Source organism: Cricetulus griseus, chromosome 4 (assembly GCF_003668045.3).
Source record: "Cricetulus griseus strain 17A/GY chromosome 4, alternate assembly CriGri-PICRH-1.0, whole genome shotgun sequence".
In the NCBI taxonomy this organism is placed as follows: domain Eukaryota; kingdom Metazoa; phylum Chordata; class Mammalia; order Rodentia; family Cricetidae; genus Cricetulus; species Cricetulus griseus.
The window spans coordinates 123864626-123885725 of record NC_048597.1 but is presented as its reverse complement, the minus strand read 5'-3'; the positions used below and the strand labels follow the sequence as shown (position 1 = coordinate 123885725).

Sequence of the window (21100 nt, the reverse complement as noted above, 5' to 3'; positions counted from 1 at the left end):
GTGGACAGTGAAAAGTAACAGAAAAAAAAATAGAAAATCTTAGAATAAGCCCATGTACCTGCAGTTAACAAGGTTTGTTTTTGCTGTATTTTTAAAATAAAGGTTCTATAAACAAGGATTGTCTAAGACACAAGCTGAGAAATTTGTATATCCACATGTAAAACAATGAAAGTAAGACTCCACCACCTCCCCTCACTCCCGAAACACGCAGAGACCCTAGTTACAAAGACAAAAAAAGTCAAATGCATTAAAGACTACTAAGTATAAAGACTGAAATCTAAGGAAACAGAAGGAAATTGGGGAAACCTCAGAACATTGGAAGGGACAAGAGCATTTTGTATAAGACCCTCAAAACATAGAAACAGCTCAAAAGTGGCAAATGTCATTTCCACAGGTCACATCCAGCTCTGGCAAATGTGTCTTCAGAATCGTATTTGATCTTGTTTCTCATAGTTGATTTGATTGACATGTTCCTAACACTTCAACTTTCTTTTTACCAAATGTCTTCTGCCTTGGTCTTCATTGGGTGGTGGCTGTGGTAGCTCACAGTGTGCCCTGGACTAGTGGTAGAAGTGTCCTTTCTCAGATAAATGTGATTTGGTTGCCTCCCTTCTAAGTATGTTGAAGGTTGACTGGACTCTTCCTGGTTGTGGAAAAGAGGACCAAGTTTGCTAACTGGAATTTCTTCCCTTTGTAATGAGGTGTGTTTCACTTCCGAGGTGGTTGCTGTGCACAAGTTTGTTCTACATTGTGTTAGCAAATACACTCTCAGTATTTGACGTTGGAGCAGAGACCTGAAATGATATTACTAATTTTTAAGCTCTGTGCTTATGAATATACTTAGCAATGTTTCTTTAAAAAGATATGAATGCCTCATAAGGCAATATTTTGACAAACAAACTTGAAAGTACCAAATACTTAACTGGAATATACTCTGAAGGCATGCTAGTATAAGTTAAATGATTCCATTAGAGCTTTTGCATTTTCTAAAAAAATGAAAAGAAGGAAGGAAGGAAGGAAGGAAGGAAGGGAAAAAAAGAAAAAGCCTGGGTGTAAAAATGCCTTCACTTATCCTTGTTCATTTTTTCTTTTAAATATCCACCACTATACTTATTCCATATCATACCAAATTTTCATGTGTATGAAGAACAAATAAGAAGAGCTTCTGTGCGAGTTTTAGATATAAGTGTGGTTCATTATTCATAAAAATGCAAAATCATTGATACCCACAAAAGCAAACTACAGGTAAGTATTCCTTCAGATAATATTATTCAGTAATACTACAGATGTTCCCTTCTTTTCAGTTGTTTTTATAAAAAGCTCATGAAAACCACTTTCTGTAGGCAGAAGTTTCTGGACAGCCTGGTCTGGTAGGTGTTCAGTCTGAAATAAACACATAGAGGCTTGTATTAATTATAAACTGCTTGGCCTATTGCTTGGGATTATTACTAACAAACTCTTTCAAGTTAAGTTAATCCATAGTTTTTATCTATGTCTAAACATGTGACTTGGTACTTTTTCTCAGTAAATTGTTCTCATTTTGCTTCCTCTGCATCTGACGGGCAACTATATCTCTGCCTTTCCTCTTCCCAGAATTTTCCTAGTCTGGTAGCCCCACCTATACTTCCTGCCTAGCTACCTGTCGGTCAATCAGCATTTTAGTAAACTAATATGAATGACAAATATTTACAATTAACAAGGTCATTATCCCACATCAATTTTCTTATGATATCTAACAAATTCTGGGCTGAAATATGTCCCCTAACTTCTTTTTGAAAATGATGATCAGTGTTTAGTTCCTGTACCTACTTTTGAACCTCACCATAAAAGATGTCAGTCAATAGTCAGTGTCATGACTGGATAGCCCTTAATGGAGCCCACAATTCCATCGGAGTCCTTCTACATCCTTCACAAGACTGCAGCAAAAGTTTCCACCAGTTCATAACTCCCACCTCCAATTACATCCTTCTTCCCATTTCCCATCCTCCATTACCAGATTCTTTGAGTTTCTCTCAAGGGTAGGCTGGATGCAGTGGGGAAATGCTCTTGAAATTCTGAAGAGAACAGAATGTTATTCTCATACACTTGACACCTTTGCCTCCTTGACTCCACAGTTACTTGGGAGAATCCCAGGATTATGTTTGATGGTGTGTTTCCTTTTTTCCTATTCTTCTGTCTCTGGGAGAGACTAGAAATGGAAATCAGTTTTGTTTTTCAACTTCTAGGATCAGCTTCTTCACATTTTTGCTGTATTGTACTTGTGAAATGAGCAGCCCCCATTTGTCTAATTTCTCTACATGTGCGTCTGAACAAAAGCATCTACATTAGCACCCTCCCTCCTCTGAAATCCCATTTAGGTAGATTCATTCCGTCTACATGAGTAAAGTATAACCCCTGCTATTTCACATGACAGTGTTCACAAAATGCTTATTCCATAGTTGCAGCATGGCTTACTGCCCAGCATCAGAAAGCAGGGTGAGGCCTTAGGTGCCACATGCCACTATACTATCTTCAGTTCTGAGTGTTGGGTGAATTATCAAGGTCTTCATGATACTTCCACTGGAGTTATAAGTGATTTATTTCCTCATGTCTCTAAGCATGATTCAAATTGCTGCAACAATTATAAATTTCGGCATGTCTCCATTGTTTTCTATGCCATTCCCTACCCAGCTGACATGATCTTCATAACATGACTACCTTTTATACATTCTTACAAATGAATATTCCAAAGGGTGTAGAATGGAGCTGCAAATCTTCTCAGGAGACTGTCACAGAATTTTCAGTATACTAATTCCACTGAATTCTGTTTGTCAAAAAGTCAATGACCAATCCAGAGTTAAGGACCAAAAAGTGAGTTTTCACCTCTGAATAAAAGAAGTAGCAAAATATGTGAGAATGGACAAGAAATCACAATATGAAGAAGCAGAACAGCTGGGGTAGTGGGAAGCAAGCTGAATAAATAGAGTACTGAATCCCACCCAGTCATAATAGAGCTCTCAACACCATGGACTCTACAGACACAACCTGAATACAATACACTGTAATGCATGGTCAATGGAGTGAGAAGGATAATGGATAGTAATAGGAAGGTATAAATTTGAGAAAGGCAGAAATGAAAATCTGAGTTTTCATTGAGTTAGCTGGGGGCTAATAATTGGCACAAGTCTCTATAGACATCATGCACCTCAAGTAAGGCCACATATAATGTTCTGAAAGGAACAGTGGGAAAGATCCTATGAAATTGAACAAGACACCATGAGAGAAGGAGCAAACCAGAAGTAGACATGTGTCTTCTCATTCTACAGGTTGAAGCATTAGCCTCCATTTCTACGAAGCTGGCATAAAAAGTTGCAAAAGTATTATTTATGTCATTGAGATTCAAACATAAAAGAGACATGATGGACCCATTCTAGGCTAATTCTTGAAGTTCTCCACAAAAGTCAGGAACAGGGTTTAGGATGGAGCACAGAGGTATATGGGTTCCAGTTCCAATCTCTAGCACCAGAAAAATATCAAAGAAACACAAGGACTTGTTGCCCATTGCCAAGACCAGATCTACTTCACATTGCCAGGTCAATTCAGGGTCTGATGAATGAGATAGGATTACTCTATTCTGCCAGTTTAGGCTCTGCTGGTGTAAAGGAACAAAGACCCTGTGGGCAAGGGTCTGGGTACTCATCCATACAGCCAGGAAGGAATCAGATTCTTGTGTAGACATCATTTGACAATGTAAAAACATGAGTAAATGGATTCAATCTCGATACACGGTATATTATGATAAAATAAGCTAGTAGTGTCCATCCTGAAAGAGATTGGTCATATGAAAAGATGCATTGAGGGAATGGAAATGTGGAGATGTCAGTCAAATAGATCCATGTAAATTACACAGATTGGTAACAGATTCAAATCTGAAAATTATTCTGCAAATACTGGATCAAAATATAATTCATATTGCTACCTGAGAACATGTCAGTTATAGGTCACATGTAGAGGATTTTCTTAAGGCCATCCCATAATCACAGGAAAGGTTAATAAGTAAATGGGGAAATGAAGTAGTGTTTTTTATGTTAGAATGTTAATTTGGTGTTTCAAAAGGAGATAGTGCATTCTATGTCCAGATGTGGCTCATCAAATCCAGTTACAATGGAGCTTGAAGAACAACAATATTTTGTTAAGAAAATTGGCTTTTAACAACAATTTCATGGTCACTATTATTCAAAATGTCAATTTGTTTTGATACACTAACCAAATTTTGTCTTAAATGGTGTAATAAATCTCCTGTAGGTTGAATCAGAACAATGCATTATTCTATAGGAGGCATAACTGAGCATCAAAACCCCAGCCCAAGAGTTGGGTGCTGAGAGCTTTCCACTGTACATTGACCATTCCCTTAGTCAAGTCTCCTGTACTCTGCCCTCCATGTTTACTTTCTACTGTGAGAAATTATTAGTTGTGAGATAGCTTTTATTTCTGTATTTATACTAAAATCACTCTTCCCTGTGGCTTTTGTACTACTGGGTGTTTTAACTCATCATGCTGTGACTGGTTGCCTATTCAGATTGCACTTAAGTTTCTCAAAGGCATGTGTTATCCTACCCAGTAGTATATGTGCCTTCTCTTTCCACTGAAGTACTGTGGAATGGACATACTGTAGCTAGGTCACAGCTCACCTCCTTGTACAAGTGAAAGAGAAGTAAGCAGTTCCCAGGATGCCAAAAATGTGCCACTTCCTACCTGTATGAGAAGACACCCTAAGAAATACCTGGCACATGAATGAAGTTTCCCCCTCATCTTCAGTCACAAAGGGAAATGAGAAGCTACTATAAGGTATTTTTCTGGAGCTCTCCTGGAGGCCATGCCATTACTAGCTGCTAACAAATCACAAGTTCATTCATGAATGAACCAAAGTCTTTATCTTTGAGTGACTTCACAGGGAGAGAGAGAGAGAGAGAGAGAGAGAGAGAGAGAGAGAGAGAGAGAACTCGGGGATCCCAGACCTAAGGGAAGAGAGTGTGATTATACTGCTACTACAGTGGAAGAATTCAGTCCACACAAAAATGTTTATTGCCTGCCATGACTGCTAAGATCTTGTTACTCTCAGCACTGCCTCATTGAGCTAACCTATGGGGTGGGTATTTGTTAGGATAGCATCACTGGAGAAATTTCATGAGTAGGTTGATCCATCAGGCAGAGCACAGACAGGAACTTCTAGTTTTAATTATGTGAGTTTAAATCTCCTGAGGAGAATCCACTTAAAGAGAAGCAGTGTGTCGCCACACTTCCAAGAGTTTCAGTTTCTAAGTGAGAAAGAAAAATCCCTCTGTGACCCTTATAGCTCTAAGGTTGTGAGGTGTAGATGCACCCACCTCTTTTCATTCCAGTGTAAGATGGCCTTTCTCTACCACCAACAAGCCTGGTGTTAGGTAAACCTGACAAAGGTGTGTCAATGTGTGGTTTGTGCTGGAAAAATAAGAAAAAGCTACAAAGAAAATCTGAAAAAATAATACAGAACACATAAATACAGTCATATTAGAATAGCACATGCCAGACATTCAGAATGAAAGGTAAAGTGTGTTCCTATATAATTCTAGCATAAAATTTAAGTATGGTCTCTTTGTTCACATCAGCACACATTAAGAAAAGAGTTCAAATGAAGCACAGAATTGCAAGCACTAAGAGAGGTGTTTCATTTACAAAGAGATTATACCTCACAAAGCACTATGTTCTCCAATGGCTAATAGTGTTGCAGGAGGACATAGGTAATATCAAGGTGATCAAGGTGGGTTGGATTCAACAGAACAACTGGTTGCTATTCATGTGACTTGTGCAGTTTCATTGGGTCTCATGATGACAATGGTTTGGTGTGAAAAGCAATGCTTTTATATGTTGCCATTTGAGGAAAGCTCTTGCTGTCACTAAGTACTGGGGCTCACAAAATACACAGATATTCCTGGATATTAGGGGAGCCATTCTCAAAGAGCTAAGATTTGAGCAAATGTTAACACGAGGCACATTGGGCACTCTAGCTGGCCAATGGAGGAAATACTTGTAAAAAGAATCAGAAGATCCACTTCTACTGGACCAAGTGATCAACTGAGGGAAATAAACTGGATCTAACCTTGATACAGACTGGTGTTGGGACATCTTAAACAGCAGCCACTGAAGCTGGCTGACAAGGTCAGCAAAGTCAGTCTGAATGGCCAGCCTCACAGTTGCACACCCATGGGGTGAATGCTAGAAATGAACAGGAGAGAACAAACATGACATAATGTGTTGGTTACTCAGAAAGCTGGGCATAGTGGCAGAGGTCTGTAATGCCAACATTCTGGAGGCTAGGCCAGGAAGGTTGCAAGTGTGAAGCCAGACTAGGTTACATAGTATGACCTTGTCTACAAAGACCATGAAATCTTAGGTGTCATTACTCTTATCCATTGTTAATAAATAATTATTGGTATACTCCATGAGATATGCAGAAAGAAATTATCTTTCTCTGGACTCAACTTGTAGTTTTCTAGAAGGAGAAACAGATCCACTTCCCTCCATAACTCTTCAAAGCCCACTTGCAGATATGAAAAAGCTAGTCTGTGTTTCCTCCCTGAGTTTCTTCTCTTGAAGGCAGATTAAAGGGACATGCGTTCAGTGCAGTCTATGTCCCCATCCCTTAAGATTAACATAGCAGAAATTAGTACATGGTAAATTAGTTAATAGCATACTATATAAACAATGAAAGAAGGGTGATGATGGGGGAATCATGGGCAGTAAACTTCTATCAATATCACACAGACCTCATCATGAGGAAGGAAGACACCCTTAAAGAATGAGCATAACACATCGCCACTCCACCAGCTATCTGGGTACCTCACTGTCTTGTCCTGTTTTCGTACTTTAGACAGAAGGACAGGTGGGATACATGGAGAATTTTTTCAACAATTCATGGCACTCTTTGTACCCATGCTTGTCATCTGAGTAGTAGAAAGGATTGATTCTCTTGAGTTTAGAATTAATAGTCTTCAAATGGAATTGCAAATGACCTAGTGTTTGTCTGCTTTGAATGTATTTATAGAGCCATCTTCACTCACCCAGGCTGTACTGGGTGAGTGACTGACTCCATCAACTCCCAACGTGGTGCCTACATGACTGGACCTGTTACCTTAAACTCAACCAATGATTCACAGTTTAATTGTCCCCTTTAATATTTCTCACTGTGTAAGACTGTTGCTCTTAGTGCATGAAAATCTTCATGAGAATATTATTTTGGAAGCTAAACACGAAGAAACAGTTTGAATCTTGAATGTATTATTAGAGTAATTGAGTATTTCATCCAGATAGAAATATTTTTGCTAAGGAGTACTTTGCCCATTTTCCTTATTTGTAGCAATTAATATTTCTATTTCAAAGAATGTATACTTTCATTTAAGCATGAAAATTAATCATCTTAAACTATTTTTAGAAATGATATTAAAACCTATGTCAGCATTAATCTAGACCTTTTTCTATAAGGGCCTAAGGAAAAATTATTGTAAAGATAATTTATGTATAATTTCTATATGATGATAGCATAATTTAAATAAATTATCACCTGGGGATATGAAACACTACTACTAGGAAAACATGCCAATGTCTAAGACTTAATTTTTATGACATAATCCATGCCTCAGAGATAGTGCCCAGAATTTACATTAGGTGAGAGTTTTATTAAATTGTATCTTATAGAAGTTACATCATCTCATTTTGCTTTACAAAGAGCAATTTTTATAGGCATGGGGGTGTCAGAGCTGGGCATAGTGGGCTACATAAACTTTCCTAAAGAAAATGAAATACACCTTCAACCAAAAACACACACTGCCATCCACAACAGTGTTAAGACTCACTGAGAATGGAGCTTGCTATTTAGGACCTAGTTTAAATGATCTTAGAGTTCAGTGACAGTTTCCCCAAACATCTTCTTCGTGGTTGCTATGGCAGTGTGTGCACAGATTTCTGCTGTAACCTACTCTTAGAATGCTACTTAGCACTTCATTCTTGTGAAGCATTGCCCAATCATTCACTCATACACAGTGCTTCACTTAATACCCCCATAACACTCACAGAAGACAGTGTGGAGACAGACAGACACAGAGAGAGACATATAGATAGAGGAGAGAGAAGAAGAGGAAGAAGAAGAGGAGGAGGAGGAAAAGGAAGAAGGAGGAGGAGGAGGAGGAGGAGGAGGAGGAGGAGGAGGAGAAGGAAGAAGAAGAAGAAGAAGAAGAAGAAGAAGAAGAAGAAGAAGAAGAAGAAGAAGAAGAAGAAGAAGAAGAAGAAGAAGAAGAAAAGAAGAAGAAGAAGAAGAGAGCTAGAGAGCTTATGTATTCGTATATATTCTGACTTCTCCAGAGGCTTGGGGATACTCAGAAGGTAGCTGTAGCAAGTACAGGATTCAATGCCTGTTTCTGAATAAAATCAAGTGCTTATTAGGTTAGATAAAAGAAAGAAAATCTTTCTATAACAGTTGAAAACATTGATATCCTGGTTAGAGAGGGAGTGAATTCTGAAGACTCTCTTGGCTGAAGATGCAGTTAGGACCTTTGACAATAGTATGTGTCACACTTTAGTGTGTCTCTGACATATTGCTGTGGGCCTTCCTGACATCTTCACAAAAGCCTATGAGACTCCTTGAGCCATTGAATCCTCTTCCCATTTTATCTAGTCCACAGGAAGGAGAGCTTAGATTCATGCAACATCACTCCTAAATCAGTATCTACTCTCAGGTGTTTCACCCCAGCTGCATCCTCTGCTATCTTTTCCCTTGTTCCTTCCTAATTTCTTCTAGGAAATGTAGTGAGGATAGAGGGGAGGTAGTGTCAGCTGCAAAGAAGGGAGGAGGAAGGAAGCCCTCGGTGCATTCCTTCTTTAATTTGCTTGCTGGCTTTAATCCACCCCCTGCACCTCTGCCCTTGCTCAGCTCTGGAAATGCCAACAGTGGACATTGGGGGAAACTTCCAGGACAGCAAGGGCTAATTCCAGAGATGTGAGGTAAGGGAAGAATAGATCTGAACTCAATTTCTTAGGAAAAGAACATCTGCCTCACACCAAAGCCTTTGCAAATAGGTGGGAGTCGGGGAATTCCAAGATGCACAGCTGGAAGGGGCAGATCTGGATCACAGTATTCAACCACAGCAGAGGCAAGCAGAATGTGTCTCTAAAGAGCCATTCCTGTTCACACAAAGTACTTGGACTTCAAACAGAACCCACAGACATTAAGCAGCAGATCCAATGAGTTCCCATTTCTTAGGAATACAATTGGCAGTGTTCTGGGGCCAGGGTGGCTCAAGGTTCTTAGAGTGAATGAAGTCTAATAAACAACAGCTATTTTCAGGTATAGAGGCTCACATCTGTCATCAGCCACTCAGAAGGATGGAACTGAGGCAGCAGGATATAGTTTCAAGCCAGTCTGTGCTACATACTGAGTTTGATATCAGCCTGGGCTAGAGAGGGAGCCTTTTTCTCATATTTGTTAGTTACTTAGGGTAGGTGGTAGGGCATTAAAAAAAAACTGGACTTGGGTGGAAAGATAGCAGCTATTTTCCTATTTTATTTGAAAGTTATAGATAAAAGTCCCAAGTGCTCTAACAACATCATGTGACCAGGAAAAGCGAAAATCTATCCCACTCTTCTCCCAGGCAGATAGTGAAACAAACTGCCCATCCTAACAAGGCTTCATTTAGTCCCTCAGTCCCTTATGCACAAATATGGGACTTTAGTGCCCACTTGGCTGTTTGGTGTGTTGGAGTACCATGTTAAGCGCTGGTTGTGGGGAAGTTCATTTGAGTCAACGGGAGCAGCAATTGATTATAAAACCAAAAACAGCAACCAAAAACTAAAGAAAGAAAGGAGAGGAAGTAAAATGAGAGTCAGAGAAGAGAGTGCCTCCTGAGAGACAAGATGTGGAAATGAAGTTTGAATTGAAGAAAGCGAAGCTCGCTGTAAGTAACCATTTCATTAAAGTTGCAAGGAATTGCAGCGTTTCTCACAGGAGCTGCATGCACATTGTGGGCTCAGATTAAGGATAATGGGGTCCCGTGTGAATTCTCCTCATTACTTCTCTTGAAAGAACAGTAAATCTATGGAAAGAGTAATTTAGGTTTACTGTTCACAGTCCATTCACTTTGCCTATAAGCACCTCTGTTTAGGATTTTAAAAATATAATACACATATAATCCAAAAGAAAAGAGATCAGCCCCAAATGAGCCAATTTCCACTCCTCCAGTAGGCCTGGCATCGAGGCCTGTGCAACAGGCTACAGACATGTGGACCAAGAGATAATGATGGAGTTCTAATCTCAGGATCCACACACACATACCAAAGGAGAAATGATTTAGGAGAACCCTGAATTATATGCATGTTTGTATGACCCTAAATACTCTGTTCATCTTTCTGGCACTGTTCACTCTCAAATCAGTTCCACAGAAAGTAAAGGGGCTAAAAACTGTAGTTCAGATTCAAATGAAAATACATTATTTGGGAGGAAAATATCTGCAAAATGAAATGTGAAATATTTAATTATAGGAGTGTGCTGCTCAAAATTGACTTTCAAAGTCATAAGCTTCCTGTTTTGAAACTGCTCCAAATTAATTTGGTGGTGGGATGCTTACAGTCCAGAGCAATGCTGAGGTGACTGCCAGCCACACCTGTCATCCCAGCAGCGGGGTGGCTGGCAAAGGAAGATTTTGAGTTTGAAGCTTGCCTTGATACCATATTGTATCAAAAATAAATAAGTAACAAATAAATAAATAAACAAAATAACAGAAGCCCCCAGAACAAAGCAGGGGAAATAAAAGCCACCCTTACAAGTGGAGTTATTTCTAGAAAGAAAAGACAAATCTGTTATATCTGTGGCTTTTCCTCTGCTTTCTTATCAAATAGGTGTTCCATTCTGTCCTAGAAATGTAGGCAGTGACTCCTGCCTACTGAGCTAAGTGTCTGAGTGAAGAAGCCCCTAGAGGCCTGTAGTGTGTGGACTAGGGTGTACCCAAACTACTGGAGGCAAATATTTCATCACTCATAAATGATCTTGACTAGAAACTGAACAGCTGCTTATAATGTTATTTCTCTTTTGTTTCACCACTAAAATGAAAGACCAGAATATTTTCAAGTTTCCATTTTGTATCTGAAAAATGTGAGTACTGGGTGTAGGAGAGTTGAGGAGGTAGATCATGTTTCTTCATCCAGCCAGAAAGCAGCCACATAGGAAGTGAGTCTCCTTGTGAGTGAAGATGTATTGTAAGGAAGTCCTCATTATGACATTTGATGGACATATATTTCATTCTGAAAACAATTGTTGTGACATTTTAATACATGTTAATGCATTCTCACTGTGAAGCAGTTTCTTGTATATGAATCAATCAGACTGTCTCAACAAATTATTTCATGAGTAAAACATTCAATACACTTAGATAGTCCAATTGTAAGATCAGCTGGAAATAAAAATAACTAACACAGAGGGGGAAAAAAGTCTAAAACACAAGGGATCACAAAGTAATTCATTGAAAGAAAAGAACTTACTGTGATGAAAGCATTCAAAGCTCATAACAACACACCCTTTCCACAAACACAGAGGATAAAAATCAGGGATTCCTAGACATGAGCTTCCTTTTCATGATATAACAAACCCATTCACTTATTTCAAAACAAAAGCAAACAACTAAATCCCTAAATATTTATTAGTATGTTTTACCTTGCAAGGACAAATGGATTGTTTTTAAAAGTAACTTGCCTCCATCCCATCCAACATCAAAAGCCCTTGCATCTGGAGTCCTTCTCTGGAAGAGTTTATCAAGCATTCTCTTAAGTGCTTAGTTTATGAATGAATTCTTGGAGTGCACATTCAAGCTGACCTCTCCTAGTTTGCAACATGAAAATAAGGGATATTAAGGTCTTTCTATGGTTTTATCCTGGGGCAGAGGGGATAAATCATCACGTGCTCTGGTACATGCAATCCCATCACTCAAGAGACGGAAGCAGAAAGATCAGGTTTGCTGCAAGCTCAAAGCCAGCACATGCTAAATATTGAGTTCTGGTTCATCCCATACATAATAAAACCATGATCTTTGCATTATCACAGTAAATTCATCAGTTTTAACAAATTAACTGAAGAACAGTGCTAGGTAAGGAAGGGTTTATATTGGTTCGTCAGTCATTCTACAGGGTCCTCCCCAATACCATAAGCAATACATCAAAATATTCTCTCCCTGGCACTTATTGATCACCCAACAGCACTTACTGGACTAGGCTCTCATCATCCTGACTCCAACAAAAGTCAAGTGTTCTGAGAGTCCATTTTGTTTTATGGCTTCATTAACAGGGGTTCTGGCTGACCTTGCTCTGCGATAATGGTGGTTATGGGAGGATTCTATCTTTGTTACATAAAGATACATGGTTGGGGACCAGTCATCTCTCTCCCAAGTGCTATTGCATTCTGTGGCCCACAGTGTACTTATAAAAAGAAATATTCAATAAATCATCATTAGATAATCTTCCAAAAGTTACCTTCTTGTAATTAATTTCCTACTAGTTGGTATTTCTTTCAACACAGTTTTACTGTCACAAAAAATAGGCTTGTCTTCCAATAACATAGCAGTTAATTGTACTGATTTTCCTATATTTTTAAAGCTGTGAGTGACTGATATATATTTAAATATCTCTTAACTATTGCTGCTAAATCATTTTATGTAATATTCAATGTTGAATCCCTTTGAGTGATTGTGAAAAGTATAACTTTGTATATTCCCTAAGACAGGGCATGTTTGATTTCTGCATTGTTGTCATGTAAACTGTAAGGCCAAAGATGGGCCCTTTGAATATGCAAAGTTTCCCCTTAACCACCTTGAATCAGGCAGATTTGCAACATTTTAAACTGGCACTTCATCCCTCTTTCAGCAAGCATCCTCTGCAGATTTAATGATCAGGAACATCCTTCTGATGCATGCTGGGAGATATGGCTGCAGGGTACAGACCACAGCAGACAGTGTGTCAGATGAGGCAGAACTTCTTGTTAGGGGTGAGTATGCTAATAGCTCAGACTGCAGACTCGATCACTATAAATTATCCTACGAAGGGACTGGAATGCATGGACTTGGGGCACTTCAGCACTGTACTGTTCACTCTCAATTTCACAATCTCTGTCATTTTTGTTTAAGCTTATTTTGCCTTTGAGATGATGATGTAGGAAACCTTTCCTTAGGAACAGACAAAAACTAAAAGCTAACTCCAAATCACTTGTAGAATTGAGTGGCTGCTAAATAGCAAACCAACTTAATCCCAAAGTCAAAAGCATAGCTGCTGAGACATATGGGCCATAGAGTCAAGATTGCTGTGTGTGTGTGTGTGTGTGTGTGTGTGTGTGTGTGTGTGTGTGTGTGTGTGTGTGTGTGTGTGTACATACAGCTTTCAAATACAAAGCCAGCAGAACATTCAGGCATTAGATTTTTCTCCTATTTCCTACCAACTTCCAAATCCAGCTTTCAAAACCAAGAAAACTTCACATATATGAGGGTAACAATTGTTACATGACAGGGATTTTTTTTCTGAGTTTGAAAATGTCAACATACATCCTTTCTGTGCAAAAATGACAACTAAGTGTTTTCAATTTATGAGCCACCCCCAAAACAGTTACAACCCTATTAACTTTTGTCTTATTTCAATTAAGTACATGGCTATAGCATGAATTGTCTTTACAATATTATTCCTCAAGATGAGATATACACATCCTAGCATGTATTGTCCTTCTCTTCCTTTGTCATTCATCTTTTTTCATTCTTTATTCTCTCCAAATTGCCATTCTTTCACTTCTTAGAACATGTGTAGTATACCCATAGACAGTTTCCAAAATTCTTGAATTGTGCAAAGCCACATGTAGTATAACTATAAGCCAAGAAAGTAATCACCAAGTCCCTACCCAGTACCCTTCCCTTTTCCTCAGTCTTACAGAGAGATGTGTGTTGCATGCTTCCAATTCTTGCACAGTATACAGAAATATATGCTTTTATAGGTCAGAGAAAGAGATAATATTTTAAAATCACGACCTTTAAACATTTGAAGTATTTTTCAATTATCATTTTAAGAGCTGATGTTTTTAAGAATTTCACACAGTAAATATAAAGGTGGAGGACAACCTCTTAATTGCCTCTGTCTCCAACTGTTATTAATGGGTGGTGGTGCATCTACCATTGATTTCACTGAGATGATTTTAAAGACCTGTGTCATTGAGAATAAGCTTAGTGATGTCCAGTGTGCTTGTTTCTACTTACAAGACTGTTCATTCTTGTCTCCAAAGTTTGCATCCTGAATGTATGTTATATCACCTTATCATAATAAAAATTTTTTAAAGTGTTCCTCTTTCAATACATAACATTTTGTGTAGCTGGAAATTTCCTTGTGCCTTCTGAAGGTACAAGTTTCCTGTAACTGCACACTGTACCCCACAGTCAAATAAGTAGAAAATTGCTTTCTTCTCTTGCTGTTGTCTGCCTTAGTTATGTGTATTTACTGGGTGCACTTGACTAGTAATTTAGATTGATCCTCCTAAAATTAGAACTTTCCAGGTGAATACCACAATTTAGATGCTGATAAAAAGAAACCAGGTAATTTTTTTCAGGACTATAAGTGGCAAATTTAAGTGGCAAACTACATACCCTGCTTTGTAAGTAAAATTAAACTCAACAGGGTTCAGAACATAATTCAAGGCCAACGTTTTCATGTTCTGCTCTTTTAGCCTTTGGCTTTATGCCTAGGAGATGATTAAATGCATTAATTTTGGAATTGCACCCAATAGCAATTTCAAACATGTTGCTAGTGTCTGAATATTTATGTACCCGTGAGCTTAGGCTTTCCCTTGAAGTGAGTTCAATCCAGCTACCAATTTTTGATTACGTACTCACATTGGATTTCAGAAATTAGGGAAAATAATTTGCTTCTCCCTCCCAGCTAGTCTTACAGAGATGATGATGAAAATGACTGTATTCTGGCCGTCTGTGGAAGTTTGCATGCTGGAATGTTGCTTGTCTTAGTGTTGACCTGTGAAGGTGGATCTACTCTTCAAGTCTCATGTCTCAATCCCTCTACTCTCTGTAAAGGAGGATCAGTCTTCCATTCTAGGCAGTAAAGCCAAGGCTGAGCACTGTAGAGTAAGTTTTTCTAAAGGCTGTCAAAACTCAAGTGGCAAAGATATTATTTTATGAGTTAACAAAATGTATGGAAGCAGTGAAGGCCATGCCCCTTGCAAAACACCATTGACTGTGCAATTCACTTTTTTCAACGTTGATTACACTTGAAGCACACATCAGCCGAAAGGAATGTGTTAAGATAATACTTTGATGTTGACTTGGGAAAACAGTCTACTCTCACAGCATCATGAAACTCCTCTTAGTTTTTACTAAAGATGGTCTGTAACATTTCTTTGTACATCTTAATGAGTCCAGGGTAGGGCAGCTTTAGCATACACTCCTTTAGAATCGGAATGTTCCAGACTCTTAAGGGCTATCTTGTCCCCAAAAATGTTATTATTACTTTTGCTTATAATTTTGACTGTAACTGTTAATTCTATTTTCCATTTTCCTTCTACCATTATCATTATTCAAAATTTCAATATTCTATAATAATTATATACAGCATAAAATCAATCATCTGCTTTTACAAATTTTTATTTCATAGAACCAGCATTATGATGGCATCATATATGTAATCTGAAGAACAACAAAAGCCCCAGAAACTATGAATATCCTAAAAGAAATGGTTTGCTAGAATACAAATATAAATAGAAGGCGGGTGGTGGTGGCACACACCTTTAATCCCAGCACTTGGAAGGCAGAGGCAGGTGGATCTCTATAAATTTGAGACCAGCCTGGTCTACAAGAGCTAGTTCCAGGACAGCCTTCAAAGCCACAGAGAAACCCTGTCTCAAAAAACCAAATATACATACAAACATACATACATACATACATACATACATACAACTAGAGGTATGTCCAAACATTTGGACACCATTTTCTTTACTTTTGAGAAGTGTATATAAAAACAATGGGGAAAGCAAAGGCATGCAATGCTGTAGGAACACATAAAAGATGAAGAGAAGTTTATTCTATTTTCCAGGGAAAGAGAGATAGACCTTGGGGGCAAAAGCTCATGGGAGGAAACACACCCCTTGGAAGGCTCTGACATGCTCAGGGAATACAAGAGACAGTCTATTGCAGTAGACACAGCTCCAGATAGAAGAATTATTTTGTTATTTGATGATTCATAAATAAATGTCATATACATGTCTCACAGTATATAGCACAGTAGGAAAGTTCCATCATTTAAATAAGACATGCTTAGCTCAACTAGTATTACTAGGAACATGAGCCCTAGTTCCTTGTATTCTGCTCAGAGGTAGAGGAAGCAAATAGGAACATTTCATTCTACTGTATTTCTTTTCAACATTTTCTTAATGAACAATGGTAAGTTGGGAAAGTCTGAGTCAAGAGGGATATCTGTACACAGTACAGTGGGATAGTGAACATCTGTGTCCTCAGCACTTACACAGTGGAGCAAGAGAATTAGGAGGTCAAAGTCAGCCTCAGCTATATGGCTGTTTCAAAGAGAATTAGAGAAATTATGAGAATAGTAAAAATAGTAATAATAATAATAATCAGAAAACCAACCATCTTCTGGTCTTTCTAATACTTACCCTTCCCTGAAATCTGTGCATTCTCTTATAGATGCAGCTAGCATGTACTTAACTGATTTTGAGATAAATGGGCCCCTTGAAGGTCTAACAAGTTTGGGCACATTGACTGCTTTTAGACATGTGCCTCTAACTCCACACTACTACTTCTTACCCTGAGAATTAAACTCATATTCAATTCAATGTCCTTGACTTTTCTTATCAACTTAGTTCCATTGATTCTTTCCAATTTTTAAACTTCAATAGTTTAATCTTTCCCAGACTGCCTAGTAATTTTCCATAGCAAACTAATGCCATCACAATAGTACTTGCTCTATGAGATAAGCCCCCGACACTTGTTTATAGCTTGCCATGCATTTCCTCCCCTGTCCTGTAGTAGCTGTGCTGTGGTCAGCACTCAGAATGAGAAGATGAAGCTGAACCCTCAGACCTGAGAGAGGTTCCATTTATGTTCCATCTGTGTGACAAGTGTGACAGGTGCTTTTGTGGGAACATCTTTGGTAACCTTTTATCTAACAAGAGAAGTGGGAGGGACTAGGAAGGACAGTGTAAGTATAGCAATGGTCCCAAATGCACAATTTGAGGGACCCAATACAAGAGAAAGATGCTGGGTGACTCAGTCAAGGTTATTTAGAACCCCAGAAGAGTGATGTTAAGACATGGCTCTAATCACCGGGCTCCTTCAGGCTCAGGGCTCTGGGCAGTGAACAGGTTACACACATGTGAAGGTAACCTCTGTAAATGTTAAACTATGTATCACTCTAGCAAGCCAATTAGTTCAAAAAAGTAGATACCCAGAGCCTCCATACCAGCCTTTTTTTTACCAAAATAATCTGTTATTTTACTCCATTGATTCTCTATTTTGACTGCATATTTATCTGTAGTGATTATTACAGATATTTCTATCTTATACATTTTAATTTTTATTGCTCTCTGTGGTGTGTTGTGTGTGTGTGTGTGTGTGTGTGTGTGTGTGTGTGTGTGTGTGTGTGTGCACCCATGTTGAGGTCAGAGGGCAACTTGTGGGTATCACTTCTTTCTTTTCATCATGTAAGACTCCCCAAAAATGGACTCAGCTCACAATGCTTGTTAGTTAGTACTGTTGCCTGCAGAGACATCTCACTAGCTCAATGGTTATATTTTAATTCAAGAAAAAACATTTTTTATCATAAGATAGATGATGCTACCAAACCAGACAATTTATTTCCAGATAACTTAAAGAAGGCAACTTTTTAATTAGCTTTAAGTTATTATCTGTTTGTATATTTTTAAGATTGTTGAAAATCACATAATGATGTCAGTTTCTTCTTGAATGTAAAACAGTTGGATATACTTTGATTAAACACTGACCACATTTACTCCAAGGTCTGCTATTCAGTGAGTCTCAATAGCAAGATCAAATGTATGGAAAACTTCTACATTTTTCTTTTGGAAAGATGCCTGCACTGTCACTTGCCAAGCTCTGAGGAAACAACCTAAGATTTTGTCAGTTGACTTGGAAATAAGTCAGACTTAGTGTGCTCTTCACCCCTCGCAGAGCTGCCCTTAATGTCTACATTGAGTTTCAACTGACATCAACATCTCTGTTTCAGACTAGATTTTCTTTAGGAGCAAGTTGCTTTCCTCTTACACTCATCAGAGAGTTCTTTGCTAATCAACAGAACTTTCAAACTACAAAAGTTACATTTCTTTTGTCAACCAAGTGTTTGGCTTCTCTGCACCATTCTTGATAAGGTTTATGGAAGTCACAGGTGTAAAGGCCAGCAGCACTGACATTCCTTCAGCAGTTTGCACTCATTGGCACACACAACAGAAAATAAAACTGAAACAATGTAGTGAAGTGTCAGTACACACAGATGTCCAGGTGCAGGAGTCTGAGTCTCTGGCGTGTTGCTCATTCAGCAGAGATGGAATGCCTTCTAAAATCCAAGCTTTCCCTCACAGTTTGACATTTTCACAAGCACACAGACCTCCTCAGGTTGTTGGATGGGAAAGTGCTGCTATCCAGGAACAAAAACTCTGACTTCTCTATCTCACTTTTAGGAACATTCTAACTACTGTGTCACACCATCAATATTCTCAAACAAAAACTGTATGATAATCCCATTTCATTCTGTTTTTTTTTTTGTCCCCAACTTTCCTATACAGGCATCCTAATATAAACATATTATCCCACATTTATATAAACATGTGAAGATGAATGCTTAAAATAAGAAGTTACATTTTAAAGACTGATTTCATTCCTTCTTGACAGGGTCTGTACAGTGTGCCAAAGTAATGATGAGTGCTGAGTAAAGGGATGTCCTTATCCCATGAGAAGGAACTCAACCTTTTGTGGTGAAAGTGTACAGAGAAGAACCAGTATGCAAAAGGAATAGACATGCACTAAGATAGAACATCAGAGAGTGTCATATATGAATGAGGCCAACGTTTTGTTCACAGAGTTCACAGAGCCACAGCACACTACAACTGCAGTCCCAATGGGAAGAACAAGCGATGGGGAGATGGAAAAATGAGAAGGGAGATAGAGACCCAGACAATCAGAGGGACGGTACTGTGATCCTCTGACTGTGAACACTGGCAGAAACAAAGCAAATGTGAATTTTTGCCTTAGTGTGAAAGTGGCCCATGTCTATATTTTTGTTGCACCAGGCCGACTTATCACGATCCATCCTCACTTTCAAACTTGGCCAAGTATAGATCACAAATTACATATTTCCAACTAAGAAAATTAATTATGCAGTCATGGTCACTGTTGATCACATCCATTTAATGTAAATATAGGAAAAGTTCATTGTAAGTACAGGGGCAACATTTAAGAAAAGGATCCCTATACAAATATGTAGTAAGGGAACAGTCTTCTAGTCATGGGTATTAAGAAAGCATCCTTGGAGGGGATATGCTAACCTGAGAACTAACAACATACTAAAGTCGATGGAAAGGAAATCTAGAAGAGGGGATTTGCCCTGGAGATTGCAAAGAATCTATCAAAGACATGGAGCTATCAGCAAGAAAATCCAAATAAATCAGGTCATGGAAAAAGACAGGAGAAACATTCAGAAGGGAGCAACTGGGTGAGAGAGTCAAGGACTTGTCAAACAGGCACCACTGGCCTACAGATAGTTTAGTGGCATCTTTGTGAGCATGGGAATCTGGGCTCGAGTCCCAGAATACAGGTTGAAAATCCCGTTGTGATAAAACACATGTGCTATTCTTGTGCAATGGAACCAGAGACAGGCTGATCCCTTAGCTTCCAGGTCAATAAGTATTGTTGAATCAATGAGCTTCGGGTCAATGAATAGATTCTGTCTCAAATAAGCAAGGTGGAGCGCACCCAAGAAATGACACCAAAGGTTGATCTCTGGATTCCACATATATGCACACTCATGTGCATACTAACTCCCTAAACAGACAGACTCACACCTGCTACCCCCTACACTCACCAACAAGTAAAATAAGAAGCAATCTATACCCTTGGATTTAGTAATTTGGAAGATATTGATTGCCTTGGCAAAGGCAAATTTAGTGGGTTGAAGAGTGAAACAACCAAATTACAGCAGGCAAAGAGAGACAGGCAAGGAGGAGTAATAGAAAGTTTCTTAGAAAAAACTGGAGGCTTTTGTCACATGAACTTGGTCACCACCCCACAAGGTATTACTAAAAGAAGTTGGCCAATTGTTTAACTCACTTTCCATTCATTAATTAGTGGTTGTTCATTAAATATTTATAAGGCAGGGGCTGAAGATATAGCTCAGGAAGTAAAGGCTTGTTGTACAAGCCTGAGGATTTAATCTGGATGCCCAGCACAAAATTAGATGCACTAGTATACACTATAACCTCAGAATTGAAAAGGTTAGAGATAGGTGGGTCCCTAGAGCTTGCTGGCCAGCCAGCCATATTAGCAAAATTTGAGCTCCAGGTTCAGTGAGAGATCCTATCCCAAAATAAATAAGAGGGAAAGCAACTGCAGCAGATACCTAACATCAGCCTCTGGTCTTTACACACACACACACACACACACACACACACACACACACACACACACGTACAAGCATGTACAAAGAAAAATGTATAGAGTACATTAGTACATCATATATGTTAGGTGCTTGGTTGAGACTTAGCAAACAAAGAACACTTTTTTTATTCTTTCTACTACATAATAAGTCCTAACTAAGACATATGACCTTGAGCTCCATCATAACAATAGTAAAAACATCTCACAGTAGTGATTTCCTGTATGCCAATCACTGCACTAATGAGTCCATCTGAATTGTGTGACTTTCTCCACTCACCTTTTCCTACAAAAACAATGAAAGAAGTACCAGTTTTAGCTCTAGAATGCAGATAAGGAAACTAAGGCACAGAAAGATTTAGGAATGTGTAGACTGCCACCTAAAT

General features: G+C 38.6%; 1 protein-coding gene across 1 annotated transcript in view; it reads left to right on the top strand.

Annotated features, from left to right (window-relative positions):
• The window catches only part of Cntn5 (contactin 5), a 469456-nt gene that overhangs the window by 359876 nt on the left and 88480 nt on the right, over positions 1 to 21100 (top strand). Inside the window, exon 14 of the mRNA XM_035444195.1 lies at positions 12919 to 13039. Coding sequence (XP_035300086.1) covers positions 12919 to 13039 — 121 coding nt within the window. The remainder of the gene's footprint in view (positions 1 to 12918; positions 13040 to 21100) is intronic.